The 20,403-nt window shown below is 44.3% G+C and overlaps 1 protein-coding gene and 1 long non-coding RNA gene across 2 annotated transcripts in view; both read right to left on the bottom strand.

The window, feature by feature from the left end:
* LOC306966347 overlaps window positions 1-20,403 on the bottom strand; it is a 347,602-nt gene that overhangs the window by 11,629 nt on the left and 315,570 nt on the right. The gene's annotated exons all lie outside the window — the stretch shown is intronic.
* On the bottom strand, window positions 846-10,035 carry LOC306966686 (NACHT, LRR and PYD domains-containing protein 3-like; the record flags this gene model as incomplete). The annotated part of the gene is given in 10 exon segments (XM_079561499.1): window positions 846-1,414; window positions 1,646-1,692; window positions 1,790-1,957; window positions 2,025-2,192; window positions 2,261-4,247; window positions 4,340-4,532; window positions 4,628-4,667; window positions 4,869-5,003; window positions 9,859-10,013; window positions 10,015-10,035. Coding segments are annotated over 10 exon segments (3,483 nt in total).

Here is a 20,403-nt window from a genome sequence, read left to right as displayed (position 1 = left end):
AAAGTTAACACTGGTTTGGAGGAGCGGCTGAAGAGAAAATGAGGAAAATAAAGACTCACATTTTCAGGTATATATTTTGAACATACTTTTCTAAAATCTGATTCTGACTTGCTTTCTTTTTCAGCGCAACATCATTGATGCTCGTCCAGAGGCAGCTTTTCGCTCAAGTACACAATAAATGCAGTTTGTCAAATCATATGTTTGTTTGTGATCATTTCTTTGTAAAATGCAACAAAAATGTTACAATGCAAGATAAATTTATGTTCAGCCAACTTAAAAATATTGTAAATAACAAATTCAAGTTAACATTTTAAAATGGGTTAAACTTGTGGTACAATATCAGTGGAAGCAACTCAAACATGTAAATCAATGCAGATATTTATTGAGTTTGTATTCAGTTAATAAAAGGTTTTACTGTTGAGAAAATCAAGTCCAATGGAGACGGTCGCCTCAATGTTTCTCGTTGGGTTAAGTCAGTACTTTTTAGAGTGTAGAGACAGGACAGTCAGAGTTTAGAGCGGTCACTTTTCAGAGACGCTGGAGCAGGTTTAGGTCTCGGTTTAGACCTCCTCACAAATTAAACCAAACCTAATAACAAAATGTAAGTTTATTTGTATAATATGAGTCAGTCTGTCCCTCTATATGTCCCACCACCGTAACATCTGCACATTCCACACCCACAGCTGCTTTGGCCTTAAAGAGGGGAGATTATACTGGCAGGTGTATGATCTCAAACCCACCGTTATCACTGTCTTACACTTTGTTTCCTTTTTTTATTACAGGCGGAGCCAGCTGTGATTGGTCCTTACAGCTGTCAATCAAATGTGTGTCATAAAAGAGTTCAGTCACAGAGGTCCACCAGGGGGCGCTCTCCTCAGATCTAACACAGACACAGAGTGACCATAAGTCCACAACCTAAACCCAGGAAACAGAGGCTCAGTGAAGGAGGAGGTGAAGGTGTGAATGTGGGACAGTTTTCCATCAGAGCCGACCTCATAGAAGGACAGAGCTCCAGCCTCAGAGTCCAGGAACACGCCCACTACAGCTGAGTCAGAGCAGGTGGAGGGGAAGAGTGTTTCTCTCTTGTTGTGACAGACAAAGTAACCTCCACCATTGATCCTCAGACTCCAGGACTGATCATTGTTTCCAAACCTACTCTCCTCTCTGTCTCTTCTCTGTCTGATTCCTCTGTAACTCACTGCTATATCAAACCCCCCCCATCCGCTCCACTGCACCTCCCAGTAACAGCGCCCCCTCAGGCCAGTGGAGCTCAGGACCTGACACTGGTCCATGAACCTGTCCTCATGATCTGGATACTGCTGCTCCTTCCACACTTTGGTCACAGTCCGTTTGTCCTCAGACAGAAGGAGGTTCCTCTGAGCTGTGTTTGGATCCAGAGAAAACTCACAGGAATCTGAGGAAACAAACACAACTCATGACATCACTTCCTGGTCCTGTGTCTGAAGAGTTCTTTCATGTGTAATAAGCTGTAATAAGTCTGACACAGATATTCAGAAGAGCATGGATTTGGTGCATAATTTGTAAATTAAATCTATCACTTTGCAGATTTTTCCTCTAAAAACAGATCATGTAAACCTGATGAAGTTCAAGTTATTTCCATAAAATGAATAAAACACAGACTCACATTTCCTCAGACCTGGGACCATCCACTGTTCTCCAGCAGGATCCAGCCTGAAACACACAAGTCTAGTTTACTGTAGACCAGACCAGACCTGGACCAACCATGGACCAGAGACAAGACCCTGAGAGAGTCCAGGGGGGGCCTCACCTGAGAGAGAGCAGGGGCCCCTGAGGGGCCCGTAGAGCGGTCAGGAGCTCGGCGGAGGGTCCTGGATGGTTGTAGCTCAGGTCTAACTCTCTCAGGTGGGAGGGGGCGGAGCTCAGAGCTGAGGCCAGAGAAGCCCCGCCCCTCTCTGAGACCAGACATCCAGACAGACTAAAGACACACAGCATTAGCCTCTAATGTGGACACAGAGACAGAGTGCATCATGGGAGCGTCTCACCTGAGGGTGTGCAGTCTGCAGGGGGCGCTCTTCAGTCCAGAACACAGCAGCTCCACTCCTGAGTCCTGGAGGTCGTTGTTACTGAGATCCAGGTGAGTCAGACTGGAGGAGCTGAGGACTGAGGCCAGAGGAGCACAGCTGAGAGGAGACAGGCCACAGCCGCTCAGACTGAGGACAGAGAGGACGATTAGAGACGAGAGCCAAGACACAAGTGTTTAAATACAGTCTGGACTCACATGGCTTTGGTGGAGGCTTTGACGACCGGCAGCAGCTTCAGGAGAGCTGTCTCTGAGGAACAGTATTTCCTGAGGTCAAACTCCTCCAGGTCTGAGTCTGAGGACAGTAAGAGGAAGGACAGAGCAGACCACTCAGCAGGAGAATCTAACAAGGAGAGACGTCCTTGTCTCATGTAACTCTGTATCTCCTCCATCAGACTGTGGTCGTTGAGTTCGTTCAGACAGTGGAGCAGGTTCAGGCTCCTCTCTGCAGACAGACCCTCTTCATTCAGCTTCTGTTTGATGTGCTTTACTGTCTCCTGATTGGTCCAGTCACTTCCTGTGTGAGTCAGCTGACCTGGCAGCAGGCTCTGATTGGTCGACAGAGACAGCCCCAGGAGGAAGCGCAGGAAAAGGTCCAGGTGTCCGTTTGGACTCTGTAAGGCCCGGTCCACAGCAGAGCGGTAGAAGGACTCAGGGCTCTCAGAGGAGTGTGGTGTGGACAGCAGGTTCTCCTCGGGGTCAGGGCTCTCAGAGGAGTGTGGTGTGGACAGCAGGTTCTCCCCAGAGCTGAAGAAGGTCTGATGGACGTGAAGAGCAGCCAGAAACTCCTGCACAGTCAGATGGATGAAGCAGTAGACCTTGTCCTGGTACAGGCCTGGCTCCTCTCTAAAGACCTGTGTGAAGACTCCGGAGTACACTGAGGCGGCTGCAGCGTCCAGCCCACACTCGCTCAGGTCACTCTCGTAGAAGATCAGGTTTCCTTTCTGCAGCTGCTCAAAGGCCAGTTTTCCCAGAGACCGCACCATCTCCCAGGTCTCTGGAGTCCAGTGAAGGTCTGTCCCAGATCCCTCATGATACTTGATGTTCTTGACTTTGGCCTGGACCACCAGGAGGTGGATGTACATCTGGGTGAGGGTGCGGGGCAGCTCTCCTCTCTCTCTGGTCTCCATCAGATGGAGCAGGACTGTGGAGAGGATCCAGCAGAAGACTGGGATGTGGCACATGATGTACAGGCTGTGGATGCTCTTGATGTGGGAGATGATGTCTGTGGCCTGCTGCTCATCTCTGAACCTTTTCCTGAAGTACTGCTCCTTCTGTGGGTCGCTGAACCCTCGCACCTCTGTCACCATGGAGACGCACTCAGCAGGGATCTGATTGGCCGCCGCGGGGCGTGTGGTTATCCAGAGGCGAGCGGAGGGAAGCAGGCTCCCCCTGATGAGGTTCACCAGCAGCTCCTCCACTGAGGCGCTCTCTGTGGGCTCCGTCAGGACCCGGGTCCGGCTGAAGTCCAGAGGAAGTCTGCACTCGTCCAGACCGTCAAAGATGAAGAGCACCTGGAGCTGCTGAAAGCTGCAGAGACCTTTGGTTTGACTGAAGAAGTGGTGCAGCAGCTCCACCAGGCTGTACTCTGTGTCTCTGAGCACATTGAGCTCTCTGAAAGTGAAGGGGAACAGCAGCTGGACGTCCTGGTGGGCTCTGCCTTCAGCCCAGTCCAGACTCACCTTCTGAGTCAGCACTGTTTTCCCCACGCCGGCCACGCCCTTCGTCAGCACCGTCCTGATTGGTCCCTCCTCTGTCAGCTCTGCTCTGATTGGTCGATCCTCTTTCAGGTCTACGTTGATTTGTTCCATTGTCTGGTCTATTCTCTTTAGTTTCTTTGGTTTTGTAAACTCTGTTTTCATTGGCCTTTTTCTTTTTGTTTGTGTTCCTTGTCCCTCTGTCAGCTCTGCTCTGATTGGCTGCTGTCTGTGGGCGGGGCTTTTAAACAGGTCTTCACATGTGATGCTGGTCTCTGTAGCGGCTGGTTTCCTGGACGCCGTCTCGATGTGTCTGACCTCATGTTCCTGGTTGACCTCTGAGGCCCCTCCCTCTGTGATGTAGAGCTCTGTGTAGATCTGGTGCAGGGGGGCGGAGTTTCCTGCTTTAGCCACGCCCTCAAACACAAAGCTGAACCTCTGCTGCAGATGACTCTTCAGTTTATCTCTGCAAACTCCAACAGAACTCCCTGAATAAAGACAGAGACAACAGTGAACTCTTCACTGGACACAAACTCAAATATAAGTTATTAAAGTTATGTAGATGTGGAAGAGTTCTTACTGGAGCTCAGACGCTCGGCCAGCTGCTCCTGCTTCATCCTCCTCAGGAAGTCCAGGGTGATGTTCAGCACAGCCTCTCTGCTGCTCTGCTCCTCCTCACTCTCTGAGCTACTCTCTGGGTACTCTGAGACCAGGAGCCTGTGGAGCCTCTGCAGCTGCTCTTTGACAAACGTTAGGATGTCTTCCTCCAGACGCTGGAATAGAATCAGATTTAAAGAGTTTCAGTCAAAGAGAGGACCTGAGGAGCCCCACAGAGAACCCCACACATGCTGCAGTCGTGGCTACTCACCGTGAATATGGCGTCCAGCTGCTCCTTTGGGCCTGGCTCCCTGAGAACCAACAAACAGAAACATTAGAGACTGAGCAGAGACCACTGCAGCCGCCTTTGGACTCATTTAGACTCACAAGAAGCTCCTCCACAGACCTCCTGAGGACTCACCATCTAGAGCTCACACCAGGACTAAACCAGGACTAAACCAGGACTAAACCAGGACTAAACCAGGTCTGACTGTGGTTTACGCGGGACTTACCTCTGGTCTTCAGGAGGAGGTTCTCTAAAGTTGGGGAGGTGGCCTTTAGACTGGTCACTTCTCAGAGACACAGAGCTGGGAGCAGGTTTAGGTCTTGGTTTAGACCCAGGTCCAGGTGGATCCATGTTGTAGCTGCTGAGAATCAGATGATCAGTATTTTTACAGGATAGGATTTAAGTTTCATATTTGTATGTTAATGCTGAGCCACAGCTTCGAACTCTTTACAAACTGAGACCCATCGAAGTCGTGGGCAACCACAGTGCAGCTTTTATTATATTTTAAAGAGGGGGTATTATGCTTTTTTCAGCCACATAGCACCAGTCTATAGCACACTACAATGATGACGAAACCTTCTGTTGGTCTGTAAATGCAGTAAATTAGAATAACTGCCTTGTATAAAATTGCTCTTTCAAAATGGCCGTAGCAAATGGCTTGAAATAGGCCTCTGTCTCTTTAAGAACCTCTGACCCTTTCCGACACGCCCCCTCCACACGCTGTCTGTGGCATCACAACACTACGCTCGTTGTCTCAACAGTATTGAAAACTACGATCGGTGCATTTTATTTTTTATTGTTGGAAAGGAGCTGCTGTTTATCACGTTGTGAACAATGGCCACACAGGATATGATTTGGAGACGAACCTTCCACACCGGACGCTTGGAAGGGGCTCTTGCCTGAAAAATAACTGCTGTTTGGAGGCTCTCTCTTTGCATCTGCCCTATGGATCTGTAACTATACCCCCATGGACGACACCAGGATCTGCAGGAGCCCATACGATTCAAAGACGGACATTATCTGTGCAGGTGGACAGTGGTTTTTCGAGGTTACCCGTTAGCTTGTTATAATGACTACAGCTCATTGTTGATGAAAAGTCTGCAATAAACCACAGATGTGTAAAGCCAGGCTCATTGTGTGATCATCGTAAAGGCTGCTTCGAGTAGTTGCTGCTTTATTGACGTTATTTGTGCATAATATGCTGCCTGTTTTCAATGAATGTTGTAAAGGTGAAGGTTGTTAGCTTGTCGCGGCTAATAGTGCCTTAGCTCCGGGAGAAAACCACTCGGCTACGACTCACTGTAGATGAAATGTGAGCAATAAACTACAAAATCAACAAGCCAGGCTCCGTGTGTGATCATCATAAAGGCTGCTTCAAGCAGTTGCCTGTTTTAGTGACGTTTTTAGTGCATAATATGCTGCTTGTATTCAGTGAATTTTCCCGTTAGCTTGTCGCGGCTAGCTTGTTAGCTCCGGGAGAAAGCCACTCGGCTATGACCCATTGTAGATGAAATGTGAGCAATAAACTTCCAAATCAACAAGCCAGGCTCCGTGTGTGATCATTGTTAAACGGTTCTTTATGTGTGTGGTGGTTTTATTGACTTTATGTGTGCATATTTCTCGTTTTCACGTGATGACTCGAGGTTTAGCTTAGCATTAGCTTTCTCCGGAGGCTCTGTGCATCATCAAGGCCCAGCGCAGAACCAGACACTGAAACAAGTGTTCTTGTCACCGGTTTTAATCCTGGGTGTTTCGATAACAGAAACACTGATGTGTGTCTTTGTAAAAGTCTGCTGTGGCTCCGGTTCACAACACATGAAGCTAATCCTCCATGATGACTGTTTACATCTTAGGGCTAGACACTGCGGGGAGGGGGTTCTGCTGAGGAGCAGTGGTTGGTTACTCGGCTGGTGACGAAAGGTCGGAGGTGTATCCTGGAGGTTCGAGGCGTTCCCTGAAGGAATCAGGCATTTTATCCCTAAAATGGCCGCCATCAGAGTTTTTACAGATTACTCGAAAATACGTGAATGTGCCAAGGCAACACTTCAGGCATGGTTTTAATGAGGGAATGACTTAATAACATGATGTAAAGCTTGAAAAAGTCGATTTTGCATAATACCCCCCCTTTAACAAACTCAGATTCATGTGAGAAGTATTATGATGTCTAAATAGTTACATTATTGGAAATTTGCTGCTGAACTCGTGGCATCCATGGAAATTAGAAAATAATCTTAAACAGTTATATTTGGTTAAATAAAGATGGCCGTCCAGCCTTTGCTCTGCCTGATCCCGTCAGACTTTGGAAGCTCAGCAGGGAAGGGCCTGGTCGGTACAGGGTAATGGGTAATAACAGGGTAATGTGAGACACCCCCTGTATCTAGGCAAGGCAAGGCAAGGCAAGTTTATTTGTAGAGCACAATTCATACACAAGGCAATTCAAAGTGCTTCACAGTTGAAAACAAATAGAATCAATAAAAACATCAACATAAAATTAATCAATTACAGTAAAAGGCGAGAGTGCAGATAAATACTTTCAGTCATATGCATTGGTAAAAAGAACTGTTTTCAGCCTGGATTTGAACATTGTCAGAGTTGAGGCCTGTCTCACATCCTCGTGAAGACTGTTCTGATTTTAGCTGCATGAAACTGAAACGCAGCCTCACCGTGTTTATTATTGACTCTGGGAACCACCAGCAGGCCCCTCCCTGAAGTTCTCAGGGCCCGAGATGGTTCATACGGCTCTATCATGTCAGAGATGGACTTTGGAGCTAAACCATGAAAAGACTTGTACACAAGCAGAGCTGTTTTAAAGACTATTCTCTGAGCGACAGGAAGCCAGTGCAGAGACCGGAGCACTGGACTAATATGGTCATATTTCCTGGTTCTTGTCAGGACTCGAGCAGCAGCGTTCTGGATGTACTGTAGCTGTCTGATAGCTCGTTTAGAGAGGCCAGTGAGTAGGCCGTTACAGTCGTCTAACCTGCTGGAGACAAATGCATGGATAAGTCTCTCTAAGTCTGGTTTTGACACTATTCCTCTGATCTTAGCAATGTTTTTCAGATGGTAAAAAGCTGCTGATGTTATTGCTTTGATGTGGCTGTTTAAGTTCAGGTCTGAGTCCATGATTACCCCTAGATTTCTAACCTGATTTTTTGGTTTTAGAGAGAGAGACTCAAGGTGACTGACAACACTTTGTCTTTGTGCCTGTGGGCCAAAAACAATGATCTCAGTTTTGTCTGAGTTTAGTTGGAGAAAGTTGTTTTGCATCCACAAACTGATCTGTTGGATGCAGTGACAGAGTGTATCTACAGGCCCATGTTCACCAGCCGTCAGTGACACGTAGATTTGAATGTCATCTGCATAGTTGTGGTACGACACATTGTTGCTGTTTATTAGCTGACCCAATGGAAGCATGTACAAGTTGAATAAGAGGGGTCCCAAGATTGACCCCTGGGGGACTCCACAGGTCATGGCAATTTTGTCTGAGACACAGTTGCCAATTTCAACAAAGTACGTCCTGTCCTCGAGATAGGACTTAAACCAGTTTAGAGCAGTACCAGAGATTCCCACCCAGTTTTCTAGCCTGTGAAGTAAGATCCCGTGGTCCACTGTGTCAAAGGCAGCGCTCAGGTCCAGCAGAACTAAGACTGAGACCTTACCTGCGTTGGTGTTCATGCGGATATCATTTGTCACCTTGATCAGAGCTGTCTCAGTGCTGTGGTGGGGCCTAAATCCTGACTGGAAAGTATCAAACACATTGTTAGACAGGAGAAAGTAAGTGAGCTGCTGATATACTACTTTCTCTAGGACTTTTCCTAAGAATGGCAGGTTTGATATGGGCCGGTAGTTGTTCATTACCTTGGCATCAAGGCTGCTCTTTTTTAGAAGAGGCTTAATGACTGCTGTTTTCAAGGCCTTTGGAAAGGCTCCAGTCTGGAGTGAGATGTTAACTAACTGAGCAAGTTGTGGTAACAAGCTGGTCAGCACAGACTTCAGAAATCTAGTGGGTAATTCATCAAGGCAGCATGTACATGAACTCAGACCAGAGATAACCTCTTCGATTGTTTTGTCAGTAACAGGTGTGAAATGTGTCAGCTCAAGGTGTTTATCTGGTGGCAGAGTTTATTTTTGTGTTGTGGAATTTATGGCATTTTTAATGCTTTGGACTTTGTCATAGAAAAATATTGCAAACTCATTACACTTAGATGTCGAGATTAGTTCTAGGGGCAGTGAAACTGGAGGGTTAGTTAATCTGTTTACTGTGGAAAACAGAACACGAGAATTGTTTCTGCAGTTTGCAATGATTTTAGAGAAGTACTTCTTCTAGTCAACAGAACACAAATGTGGTCATGTGAGCATTATATTTTCAAGCCCCTCCCTTTCCACACTTGCCAGGTAGTAGAGGTTGGTGCTGATGCTGTGGCTTCATGTAGAAAAACTTAAATCACACATGTTGATGAACTTCCAACGTGTAAACCCATGTGCTGGATGCTATTTAAAGATTAGCCCGAATTGCTAGAGATGTTATTCTTTCTAAAATGGTGGCTATGGGGTAAAGTGAGACACTAATGCAGGTGGGTCAGGCCTGTGTCCTGAGTCCAGGCTCTTCTAACTGGTTCTGATGGTCCTGTGTCCTGGGCCCCAGACTGTGGACTGGCTAGTTCTGATTATGGGTCCATGTTCTGACCCAGAGGCTGTGTCTGTTCATTAATACAATTTGAGTCATATTATGTTGTATTTCATTTACTTTTGATCACTTTCAAACATTTAAAAAAATCCCCATGATTCTGTTACTCGTCCAGCATTAGTTTGTGAATGTGTGTTTGTCAGTATAGTTTTTATAGTTATAACATGTGTCATTATGGTGTTTCTAAAGAGGTTCACTTTACCCCGGTGATGTCTCTGGTCTGTCTCAGTTTACCCCGTGGGTAAAGTGAGTCACATGAACACTTTACCCACCACAAGACCTGCTGATCATTTCCATAGCTGGGCAACATCCTGAATTAATGGGAAATGTGTTAATTTTACTGAAATATCATTTCAGCTGAGCTCGAGAGGAGCAAATGTAAAAACTGTACCACATTACCCCGCTCTCCCCGACTTGGATGGTCCAGGTGAGACTAGACTTGTTTATTGTTTGTTTGAGGAGCAGCTCACACTTCTTCCAATGACAAACATGCTGTACTTGGTCTCACTATTTTATCAGCCTGTTTTACCTCTGGTCTTCAGGAGGAGGTTCTCTAAAGTCAGGAGGGTTTCCTTTAGAGTGGTCACTTCTCAGAGACACAGAGCTGGGAGCAGGTTTAGGTCTGGGTTTAGGTCTGGGTTTGGACCCGGGGCCAGGTCCAGGTGGGTCCATGTTGAAGCTGCTGAGAATCAGAAGAAGAATTCATTAGATCAGAACAAACAGGGCGTTAGAAACAGATCCAACAAATCCAGTGTTTTTTGTTTAGACCAATAAAACATCAGGAGTGTCCTCACAGAGCTGCAACACTAGACTCAAACTGTTCCTCAAACATCACCAACATCTGGACTTTCCTAAAGCCACTGAGTCGCTCAGAGGCTCCTCGTCCTCCACACGTCTGTCAGGTCATTCTAAAGATAAAGTAACTTTGTTGGAGTCAGGGCGGACCTTATGTCCCTCAAAGGAAAGGCAGATTTATTTATAGAGCACATTTCACGCACAAGGAAACTCAATGTGCCTCAACACCATAAACACGACAATAACTCAATAAAACAAATCCATCAAAACAACTCATGAAAATATATAAGAATTACAAGTATATGTACAGTGCCTCTCAAAAGTACTAATACACCTTGAACTTTTGCACATTTTGTCATGTTTACAACCATTAACATAAAGATTTTATTTTTTAATTTTTTACTGAAAGTTCACACACAAGAACAGACAACTGTGAAGTGAAAGCAAAATGATCCATGATTCTGTTATTTTTCAAAAAATAGAAAAGTGAAAAGTGGGGCGTGCCTGGGGGAGAACGGGGTAATGTGAGACACCCCCTGTATCTCGCCAACGGAACACAAATGTGGTCATGTGACCATTATATTTTCAAGCCCCTCCCACAGGAAGACTCCACCGTCACGCGCTGGAGACCTCTTCAAACTGGTGTTTTTAATTTAATTTAATTTTAAAAATGGCTTTAATCTTAGTTGATTAAGCTTGTGCTTGTTTCCCCCTGAGAGTCTCTGTGCAGCTGTTTAAGAAAAACTGGTTTGCAGAAAGTCTGGTCCATGATGTGTGTGACAAAGTGGATTTGTCCTATAATGTGTTTTGGTTATTTTGCTTTGTTTGTTTCATTTGCAATATACGCCAGTCAACAATAACCCCAGATTCATTTTATTGATAATTACTTCACATTGTCCATTTAAAACTTTGTTTATTCATTTACTCAGACATTTACCTGCACCACCTGGTGAGAAATGAAGGGGCGTGATCTGTGTCGGCCATTTTAAAATCTTGGGCTGGACCATGCGGTGGGGGAAACTGGTTAAACTTTGCTTTGTGTTTCCTTTTGTGTATGATTTTGATTTGTATCTTTGTTGTTTTGAACACTTAAACTTGTTCATTTTATGTACAAGGATCACTTGCCAGATAAAGTTATTGTTGGAACTCAATGAACTAATGGTACTTAACCTATGGGAGGTCCTTTCCCATTAGGGGAGGTATAAAACCTGACTGCTTCTAGTCACTGGGGGCCATTTTGTATGTGACATCTGTGTGTCAGAGAAGTTCCTTTTGCGTGAGTAATAAATGTCTGGTGAGAAGTCTACCTTTGTTAAGTCAGCCTGCCCATTTTGACCCCTCGTGGCCAGCTTCCTCACAATGCGGTCTGTGCCTCCCCCTGCTGGTCACCTGCGTCCACTACACTCAACTGCATTTCCCTTTATTTTATAATTCCTGTAAAGTAAAACCCTCTGAGTCCGGATTATGAAACACTTGGTCTGAGTCTGGACAAATCCATGATTAAAGCGAAGATAAACCAGGTGTAAATCCAGTCCTAAACCAGGATTTATCCAGGTCGAACATTGAACCAAACAAGGACTAAACTATGAGAAACAATCTGGGACCAAACAGGACAAAGCAGGTCTATTCCAGGCCTAAACCCAAACTTCACCTGGATCTTGACTAAACACAGACTTAAACACTGGTTCTTAATCTTTTTCCTTGAAGCCCCCCCTGCACATGCTGTAGACAGGCCCGCCCCCCAGGTTGGAAACCACTGGACTAAACAATCATTTTATTTGGACACAATAAAGCAGAAAACACTAAGGAATCATAAAAACAAACTCACTGCGTCAGCGTCGTCTCTAAATCCTTTCCCTCTCTCACCGGTCAGACCTGTTACACCTGGAGTCATGTGACCGCTCCTCCTGTTCCCTTCAGTTAAGTGCAGGAAGTCTTAGGTTTAATAAATGAACTGAACTCTCCAGCAGAGGACAAGTCTGATTGTGTCTGATCTCTGATTCCTCCTGTATTTAGATTTTTAGTAATGAGCTACAGATGTGCGGCAGGGACAGGTCTGGTCATGTGATCACATCACATAAGTCTATAAAGGGAGGAGCTACACACGCCGACTTCCTCTTTCTGAGCAGGCCTGTGCACACGCTGCTTTCTGAGCTGAACAACTGTCTAGCTTTTAAGGTTCTTTTTATTGTAAACAAAACATTGACATTGTGAATTATTTTGTATTATTTTAAAGGTATTTATTTATTTAGCACTTTAGCATAACTAGTTAAAAAGTAGAAAAAAAAGAACATAAAAAGCATCCATTCAGATGTATGAATATACAACAAAATAATGAATAATAATAATAGCATGTGCATGGGAGAGGTAGAAGCCTATAGGCTGATAACAACACCACTCCCAAGTAAACAATGAAGTAAGAATCAGAGTAATGTAAACCCACGCTAAGTCACTACATAGTACAAAAATACAGAGTCAAATACAAATACAATGTGTCAAATATACAATACTCATACCATCATTTCCTTTATGAGTCTCTGCTCTGTACTCAGCACAAATACTCAGCACATTAATGTCTGTTTTAGTTAGTTTTTATACATGTATAATGAGGTGGATGAATCCAGAAGATGGATCTGTCTGTTCCAGACTTTAACTCCATCATATCTGACTGACCGTTGATCACCAGATGTTTTATATAACGGCAGATGAAGGGGCCGTTTTAGAGCCGGCCTTGTAGAATAACGATGAACCTGATGGTTATGCATAAAATCATGTTTTATATACGAAGGCCAGTCCTCATCATACAGTGATCGAAATACAAAGGTACAAATCATTAAAGTATTTATATAAAAAATGTTCAAGAGTTTCATTTCAAAAACAAAGGTGCTTTGGAGCCTCAGGTTTGGAAAGAGTCGCTCTACGGACAAACTTCTTTTGTAGAATGAACATTGTGTTTAGGTAAGTGGTGAAAGTATTTCCCCAAAACAATATGACCATCATCTAAACAGGGATAAATAAGACTGTAGTAAAGTGTTAACAGACATTTACGATTCACTAGGTTTCTAACTTTACTTATGATTCCAATAGACTTAGTTTTCTTTTTGCAAACTTTTTCCACCTGTTCCTTCCAGCACAGTTTATCGTCAATCTGAACTCCTAAAAACATGTCGATGACACTGTTTATTTCTTCATTATTAATATACATTTTGATTTGATCTTTGATTTGATGAATAGATCGGCATCATCTGCAAAAAGAACTGGAAAGGTGGTCGTAGAAACAGAAGCAAAATCATTAATGTAGATAATAAATAACAATGGTCCAAAAATTGATCCTTGTGGGACACCATACTCCACGGAATCCCTTTTAGATTCATCATTTCTCATACAGACACACTGTTCTCTGTTAGTTAAATAATCATAGAGCCAGATATAGACATTGTCCCTGAATCCGTATTTCTGCAGTTTTTGAAGCAGAATATCGTGGTTTACGGCGTCGAAAGCTTTAGATCTAAAAATACACCAATTGCAAATACTTTTTTATCCAAAGCCCTATGAATTCTATCCACTAGTTCAATAAGGGCCGTGTGTGATGAATGATGTTTGCGAAATCCGAACTGGTGATTATATAATATATTGTTCTTAAGTGTTGATGAAGTCTTCCATAAACAAGCTTTTCCAAGATTTTAATGAAACACATGGCAAAATGGAAATAGGACGATCATTTGAGAAGGACGCATTTTCACCATGTTTATACAAAGGTACAACTTTAGCTGTTTTTAATTCAGAAGGTGCGATGCCAGTTTTCATAGATAATGCAAAAATATAAGAAAGTGGTTCAGAAATAGTAATAATAGAAGCACTTGTTCCATCATGGCCAGGGGCAGATGTTTTCAGGCCTGCAATGAAGGGATGCTTTTAATTGTCAATTGTTCTGTTATATTCACTAATCGCACTGTGCTTTTATAGGCTCAGTGCTGGTGGCCGTTTATTTTTGAGCTAGTTTTACTTTACTGTGTTATTTAACTTAAACAAGATCTCCCCAGTTGGTGTGGACCCAATGGAGCTACAGCCGGGCGGGACAGGGGTTCACTTTAGGAGCTGGTTTTATTTGTAGTGTTGGTGGTGGCGGCTCATGTATATATGGGTGATTTCTGTTGTGGAAATGGTGTTTGTTTGTGTTTAACCTTGTGTTTGTTTGTCACTAATAGTAAACCCAGAGCCGTGGGAAGATGTTTTAGTGAGGGGGCGCTGAGGGACAAAATGTGCCCCCAAAATACTTTTTCTGTACATAAATCCTGTTTATTAACCTCTTAACTCCCGCCTGAACCGAGAGCATTTTCTCCAGTTCAGCTTTACCCAAATCCTGTAGGCCAGTGTAACGCCTCATTTGAAAGCTAAGGCCTACAAAACTAAGTTGATCTTTTTCCTCACATCAGATTTTTTTGGTTGGGCAGTCGTCTCATTTTTGTCTGACTTTGACTTTGACTTTTTTGTCACTTTTTCGTCAAATTATTCGCATTTTTTTGTCAAATTCTTATCACTTTTTTGTCCATTTTTTTTTCCATTTTTGTCATTTTTTGTCAAATTTGTGTATTTTTTGTGTCACTTTTTCTCAATTTTTCGTCACATTTTCCTCACTTTTTTGCGCAATTTTTGTCATTTTTTGTACATTTTTTGTCACTTTTTCGTCAAATTATTCGAATTTTTTTGTCAAATTCTTATCACTTTTTTGTCCATTTTTTTCTAAATTTTTTGTCACATTTTTCTCACTTTTTTGCCAATTTTTTTCAATTTTTTTCATTTTTTGTAAATTTTTTGTCAAATTCTTATCACTTTTTTGTCATTTTTTCGTCAAATTTTTTATCATTTTTTGTCAATTATTTTTACGTTTTTTGTCACATTTTTCTCACTTTTTTGCCAATTCTTTGTCCATTTTTGTCATTTTTTTTTCACTTTTTCATCAATGTTTTCCCACTTTTTTCACATTTTCATCCTTGTTTTCGTCTCAGTTTTGTTGCTCTTTTCACACCTCTTTTCCAGAAGCTTTTGGATTGGGGTAAAGCTGGAGAAAATGTGCTCGGTTCAGGTTGGATCTAAGGGGTTAACATTGCCTGCAGTTCACAAACTATCCACCAGGGGGTGCTGCGGCGCCCTCAGCACCCTGGGTTCCCACGGCCTTGAGTAAACCCCTCTCACCCCAGCTCGAGGCCACACCACTACAGCTCCAGTTCAACAGCCATGTTTAGTATTTGTGTTTGATGGTAAATAAACTCTGCCTTAGGGCTGTTGGACCCGCACTGACTGTCTGGCTTTGTTACTGAAGCTTCTGTGGTTTAAAACACCTCGCTAGTGCTACACATGGAGATTAAAAAGCTACAATCTGGTACAAACATCTCTGCTCTCCAGCTTCATGTAATTAAATAAATAAATGTTAAATTAAAGGGAGTGTCTGTTGTCAGGTCTGTCTGTAAAGCAGGTCTTACCTCTGCTCTTCAGGAGGAGCTTCTCTAAAGTCAGGAGGCCAGTGTTTGGAGCGAGGACTTTTCAAAGACCCAGAGCTGGAGCAGGTTTAGATCTGGGTTCAGACCCGGGGCCAGGTGGGTCCATGTTGTAGGTGCTGAGAATCAGAAGAAGAGTCCGTTTGAACAGAACAGTCGACGGTTGATGAGTTGTTTTAATGTAATTTGGAAAACATGGCTCAACAGCAGAAGAAGATTCACCATCAGGCAGGAGAGACGCCTCTTCCAGCTCTGGGCTCTTACTGGAAAAATACAAGTTCTTTTAGCTTCATGCTTTAACGAAGGACAAATAAATACATAATTCTAATAAAATATGTTTTCAAATGACGAATATTTTGACTATTGATGTTTTCTTTTCATTCAAATTTAAAAAAATCTGTGTGTCCTGTGACTTCTTCCTCCTGTGTCTGGGCAGGTTTTCTCAGTGAGTTTGAGTAATCCTGCATATTTATCCACCAGAGGGCGCTCCAGCACAGTGAGAAGATGCTCTAACTCTGACTCTGCACTTCATCTGTGAATGCTGAAGAATCAGGAGCAGGTTGATCGTAGTGAAAGAGGACATGAAGTCGGTGTGAGTGGAGATGATGCAGAGGAGAGGTTCAGATGGAGCAGTAATGGATGGAGCCCAGACGGTGCATTTATTTGTAAAGCATGAGCCTGTTTGTTTAAGAATGTACTTTCTTCACCACCTCGTCTATTGTGTCTCTGAACCAGGACTAAAGGAAGAGTCTGAGGGGAACCTGTGTGTCCTGAGAACATGTCTCACCTCTGGTCTTCAGGAGGAGCTTCTCTAAAGACAGGACAGTCAGAGTTTAGAGCGGTCGCTTTTCAGAGACGCTGGAGCCGGTTTAGGTCTCGGTTTAGACTTTGTAGGAGACGCATCAGTGTGTGAGTGTGTGAGTGTGTGCACGGTGCGCTTGTGTGTGTGTGCTTCTGAGGCGGGGTCCTCACGTGGGCGTGTGCACGCGGAAGTGTGAGTGTGTAACAACGCGCACTCACCTGGGGTCCGGATGAGAGAGGTCTGGTCTGGGTAGCCACAATTTTTGTTGACCGCACCGCACCCATTCCATTAGAAATGTTTTGTCCGTTTATCCTTCTGGTTTGCAACATTTTGTCATATTCATTTTAATGCGCTGTTATAGCTTTGTCCTTTTTTATGCAATAAATGCACTAGAAACGCAACTCTGGATCTCAGCGTATCTGTCACCATAGCCTCCTTGCGCGTCACAAAACTGAGCCATAGGACCAGCTTCATATCCTCTCCGCGGCTATAAGGTTTGTTTGGAAGCCGCAAATACATGGGCTCTTTGGTTCACAGCAGTGCCTCACTGTGCACAAAGGAGACCCCAGACTCCGGCCTCATGTAAAGATTTTTTTTATTGCCTTCATTCCTGTTATAGTATCTATAGTGTCTGCTGGCCACTAACCAAAGGAATGGCCTAAATGTGCCGATACAGCGGCAACACTTCGAGCCGCAGGCCGACAATCACAAGGCGGATGTTTTTGCACAAACTGCACCTTCATATAAGAGGCGTTTATATTCAGCGCTCTTGGAGCACAAATATGACAACTTCCAGCTACATAAACGAAAATCGTTTTCGTCTGAATTTGTTTTTTCTTTATTAAATATACAGTACAAACATGGAAATCAGCTTAATATGAATTGTATGTGAATAATATGATTGTAACATTTAAAGCTCTCAACACAGATCAGGTGAGACATAAACAAATCACTGGCGTCACACATGACAGAGTCGTAACTTTCTTGTGGATGAATCTTAATCCTGATTTTGCAGATGAGGAACTAAAGGGACCCGCCCCAAATATATCATGAAATGCACTCATTTATTTCGCAAACACATCGTAAAACAAACACGGTGACTTTGATTCAAAAGTATCGTAGAATATTCTCACATTTAGTTTTGAACTGAGAGACCCAGAGTGTGGCGCCCTCTGCTGGAGCTCAGAGACACTGCAGCTCAGTCCCAGAGCGGACAGAGGAGAGAGAGAGGATATATATAACTCTGTAAACACTTATATCAAGTATCAGGACGACGGGACGCAGTGAGTTTTTCTTACAATAATGTGAAATAATGACACCGTGGTTTAGTCTTTGCTTGTTCTTTGGTTCAGACCTGGTTTAGTCCGAGTTCAGTCCTGGTTTAGTCCGAGTTCAGTCCTGGTTTAGTCCTGTTTTTTAAAGAGTTTAAGCGTTTTAGTCCTGGTTTGATCCGTGTTTTAAGACTTGGCCTAATCCTGGTTTGGACCGAGTCTAGTCCTGGTTCATTGTTGCTGGTGGAGGAATGAAAATGCTTTTGTTCTGTTTGAGTAAATTGTAAAAGTAGAAGTTGTGGAAAGACTCTGTGCATCGAATCATCAGTTTGTTTGTTTTTTATAAAACATGGTGAAAAGCCCGGGGCGTGGCTGTGCGTCAGCCTCACTGTAACAGCTGCGCCTTCAGCACGAGCCGCGCCACAGTTTGATCCAGATGCAGTTTCTTTGCTCTCGGTCATAAAGAGGGAGGAGCCAGTGCGCGCGCCTCAGACTGACGTGACTTCATTTCCAACAGGAGTTTTCCTCATTCTGATCTGAGGAGCGAGAGGAGAAGGAGAAGCGTCTGCGCCTCATCATCGCCTCCTCCTCTGCTGCTCACTTTGTGTCTGTCTCAGGCAGAGACTGTAATGTCCTTCTTTAATGAGAGCTTAAACCAGCGCGTTCACCTTTGTAGCTCCAGTGGTTTGACAGTGAGAGCGACGCAGAGGGGGCGGGGCCAGAGCGCAGAGGGGGCGGGGCCAGAGCGCAGAGGGGGCGGGGCCAGAGCGCAGAGGGGGCGGGGCCAGAGCGCAGAGTCTGATGTTCAGAATGAGCCAAAGCAAAACCCTCAGCTTTACCCGTTCACAGCCACAGCCTCGTTTTCAAAACAACTAAAAACGGACATTTAATATGTTCGTGTTTATTTAGGACCAGACATTCTTCTTGCCGCTCACTCAGGCGAGCAAAACTGTTTGTAAAACCTGCTTCGCAGTAATAATGGATGAAATAGATGTTAAATAGATATTTTATTTGTGATGTTCATCATGTCAAAGTAGGGGGTCCGTGACTCGTCCCCTAAAGCTTCAGGGGGTGCACGGCTGCACCCACTGCCCTCGGGTCGACTCAAGGGCGGAGCTTTGGTGGTGCTGTTGGTGGAGACACTTTAGTGCCACATCTGAGTCCAGTCTTTGTGAAAGATCGCACGATGTCACTTTATTTTACAGCACCTTGATACATTGTAGTTTAGTTTATTTCTTATTTGGTGTCGTGCACCTAAAGGTGCCCGGCCCGCATGGGCTTATAAGACACAAAACGCAGGCAGACAGAAAAGCTTTAAACAAAGAGTGTCCTCTTCCGTGTAAGCGTTTAACAAAAACAAATGAAATGGTTTATACTTGAACAAGAACTTAAGCCTTTCCTCGTCAGACATTTCAAACAAACGTACATTAGACAGTTTACAAAATAATTGCTGAAAAATAGGGACTGTATAAAAAACTGGTTGGATATGGTTTCAAATCACTGAGGTTAGTCCGGTCAGAACTAAAAATGGGGTCTTGGATGAATTTTGGTAGGTACTTTAATGCAGACTTGACTTTAGTTCGTCCTTTACACCTTGATGACAATGAGCGTGGTCTAAAACAGAAAATAACAATATTTTAGCCTCTACACAAAACAACTCTGTACTAGGGCCTCATTAATTGTTCATGTGAACAGAGCATGGCACCAATTAACTACAAACACATACATTTCTCCACATAAACTTGACCTTTTTACTTTACTTACTTTATAATGCGCACGCACAAACACCATCGAGGTGGGCTGACTGACAAACAAAACTTCAACTGCTGCAAACTTAAACATAATAACAAACTCCGAGTCTCCTCTCGTCTCCTTTCTTCCTCTCAGTGCACAGGCTAAGCTCCGCCCCTTAAAGGGCCAGCATACCAGGCTTTAGACAGCCTTTTCTACAATTGCCTTCTCGGTTCATGATCCATCCATCCATTTTCTTCCGCTTTATCCGGGGCCGGGTCGCGGGGGCAGCAGTCTCAGCAAAGATGCCCAAACTTCCCGATCCACAAACACCTCCTCCAGCTGTTCTGGGGGGACCCCGAGGCGGATCCCTCTGCGGGTGGTGGGTCCACAGGAGGGTGGGCCCACGTCGTCCCTTCGGGCTGTGCCCGGCCGGGCCCCGTGGGCAGAGGCCCGGCCACCAGACGCTCGCGTTCGGGCCCCAACCCCAGGTCTGGCTCCAGGGTGGGGCCCCGGCTGCGCCATGCCGGGCGACGTCACGGTCCTTGATATAATACTGTCCATAGAAGTCTTTTGAACTGCTCTTCGTCTGACCCGTCACCTCGGACCTGTTTGCCATGGGAGACCCTACAAGGGGCATAAAGCCCCAGACGACATAGCTCCTCGGGTCATTCGGGCACTCAAACAACCCCACCACGTTAAGGTGGCAGCTCACGGGGTTGGGTGAAATTATCATTCCCCAAAATTCGACCATTTAGAACACAACATTTACTGTCTCTCAAAAATTCAATCAACATTTCCCCGTGATTTCTTTCATTCATTCATTCATTCATTCATTTCTAGGGGGAATGGTCAAGTCAGAATCACAAATCCAGTCAGCCAAGTGTCCAATCCGACTATTGAAATCTCCACAGATGTACACTGCATCCATTTCAACTAAATCATACATTTTAACCAAAAGAGCGCTATACAGACTT

Source organism: Gobius niger (genome assembly GCF_951799975.1).
Source record: "Gobius niger genome assembly, chromosome: 8".
Classification (NCBI taxonomy): Eukaryota; Metazoa; Chordata; class Actinopteri; order Gobiiformes; family Gobiidae; genus Gobius; species Gobius niger.
This window is presented reverse-complemented; position numbering and strand designations above follow the sequence as displayed.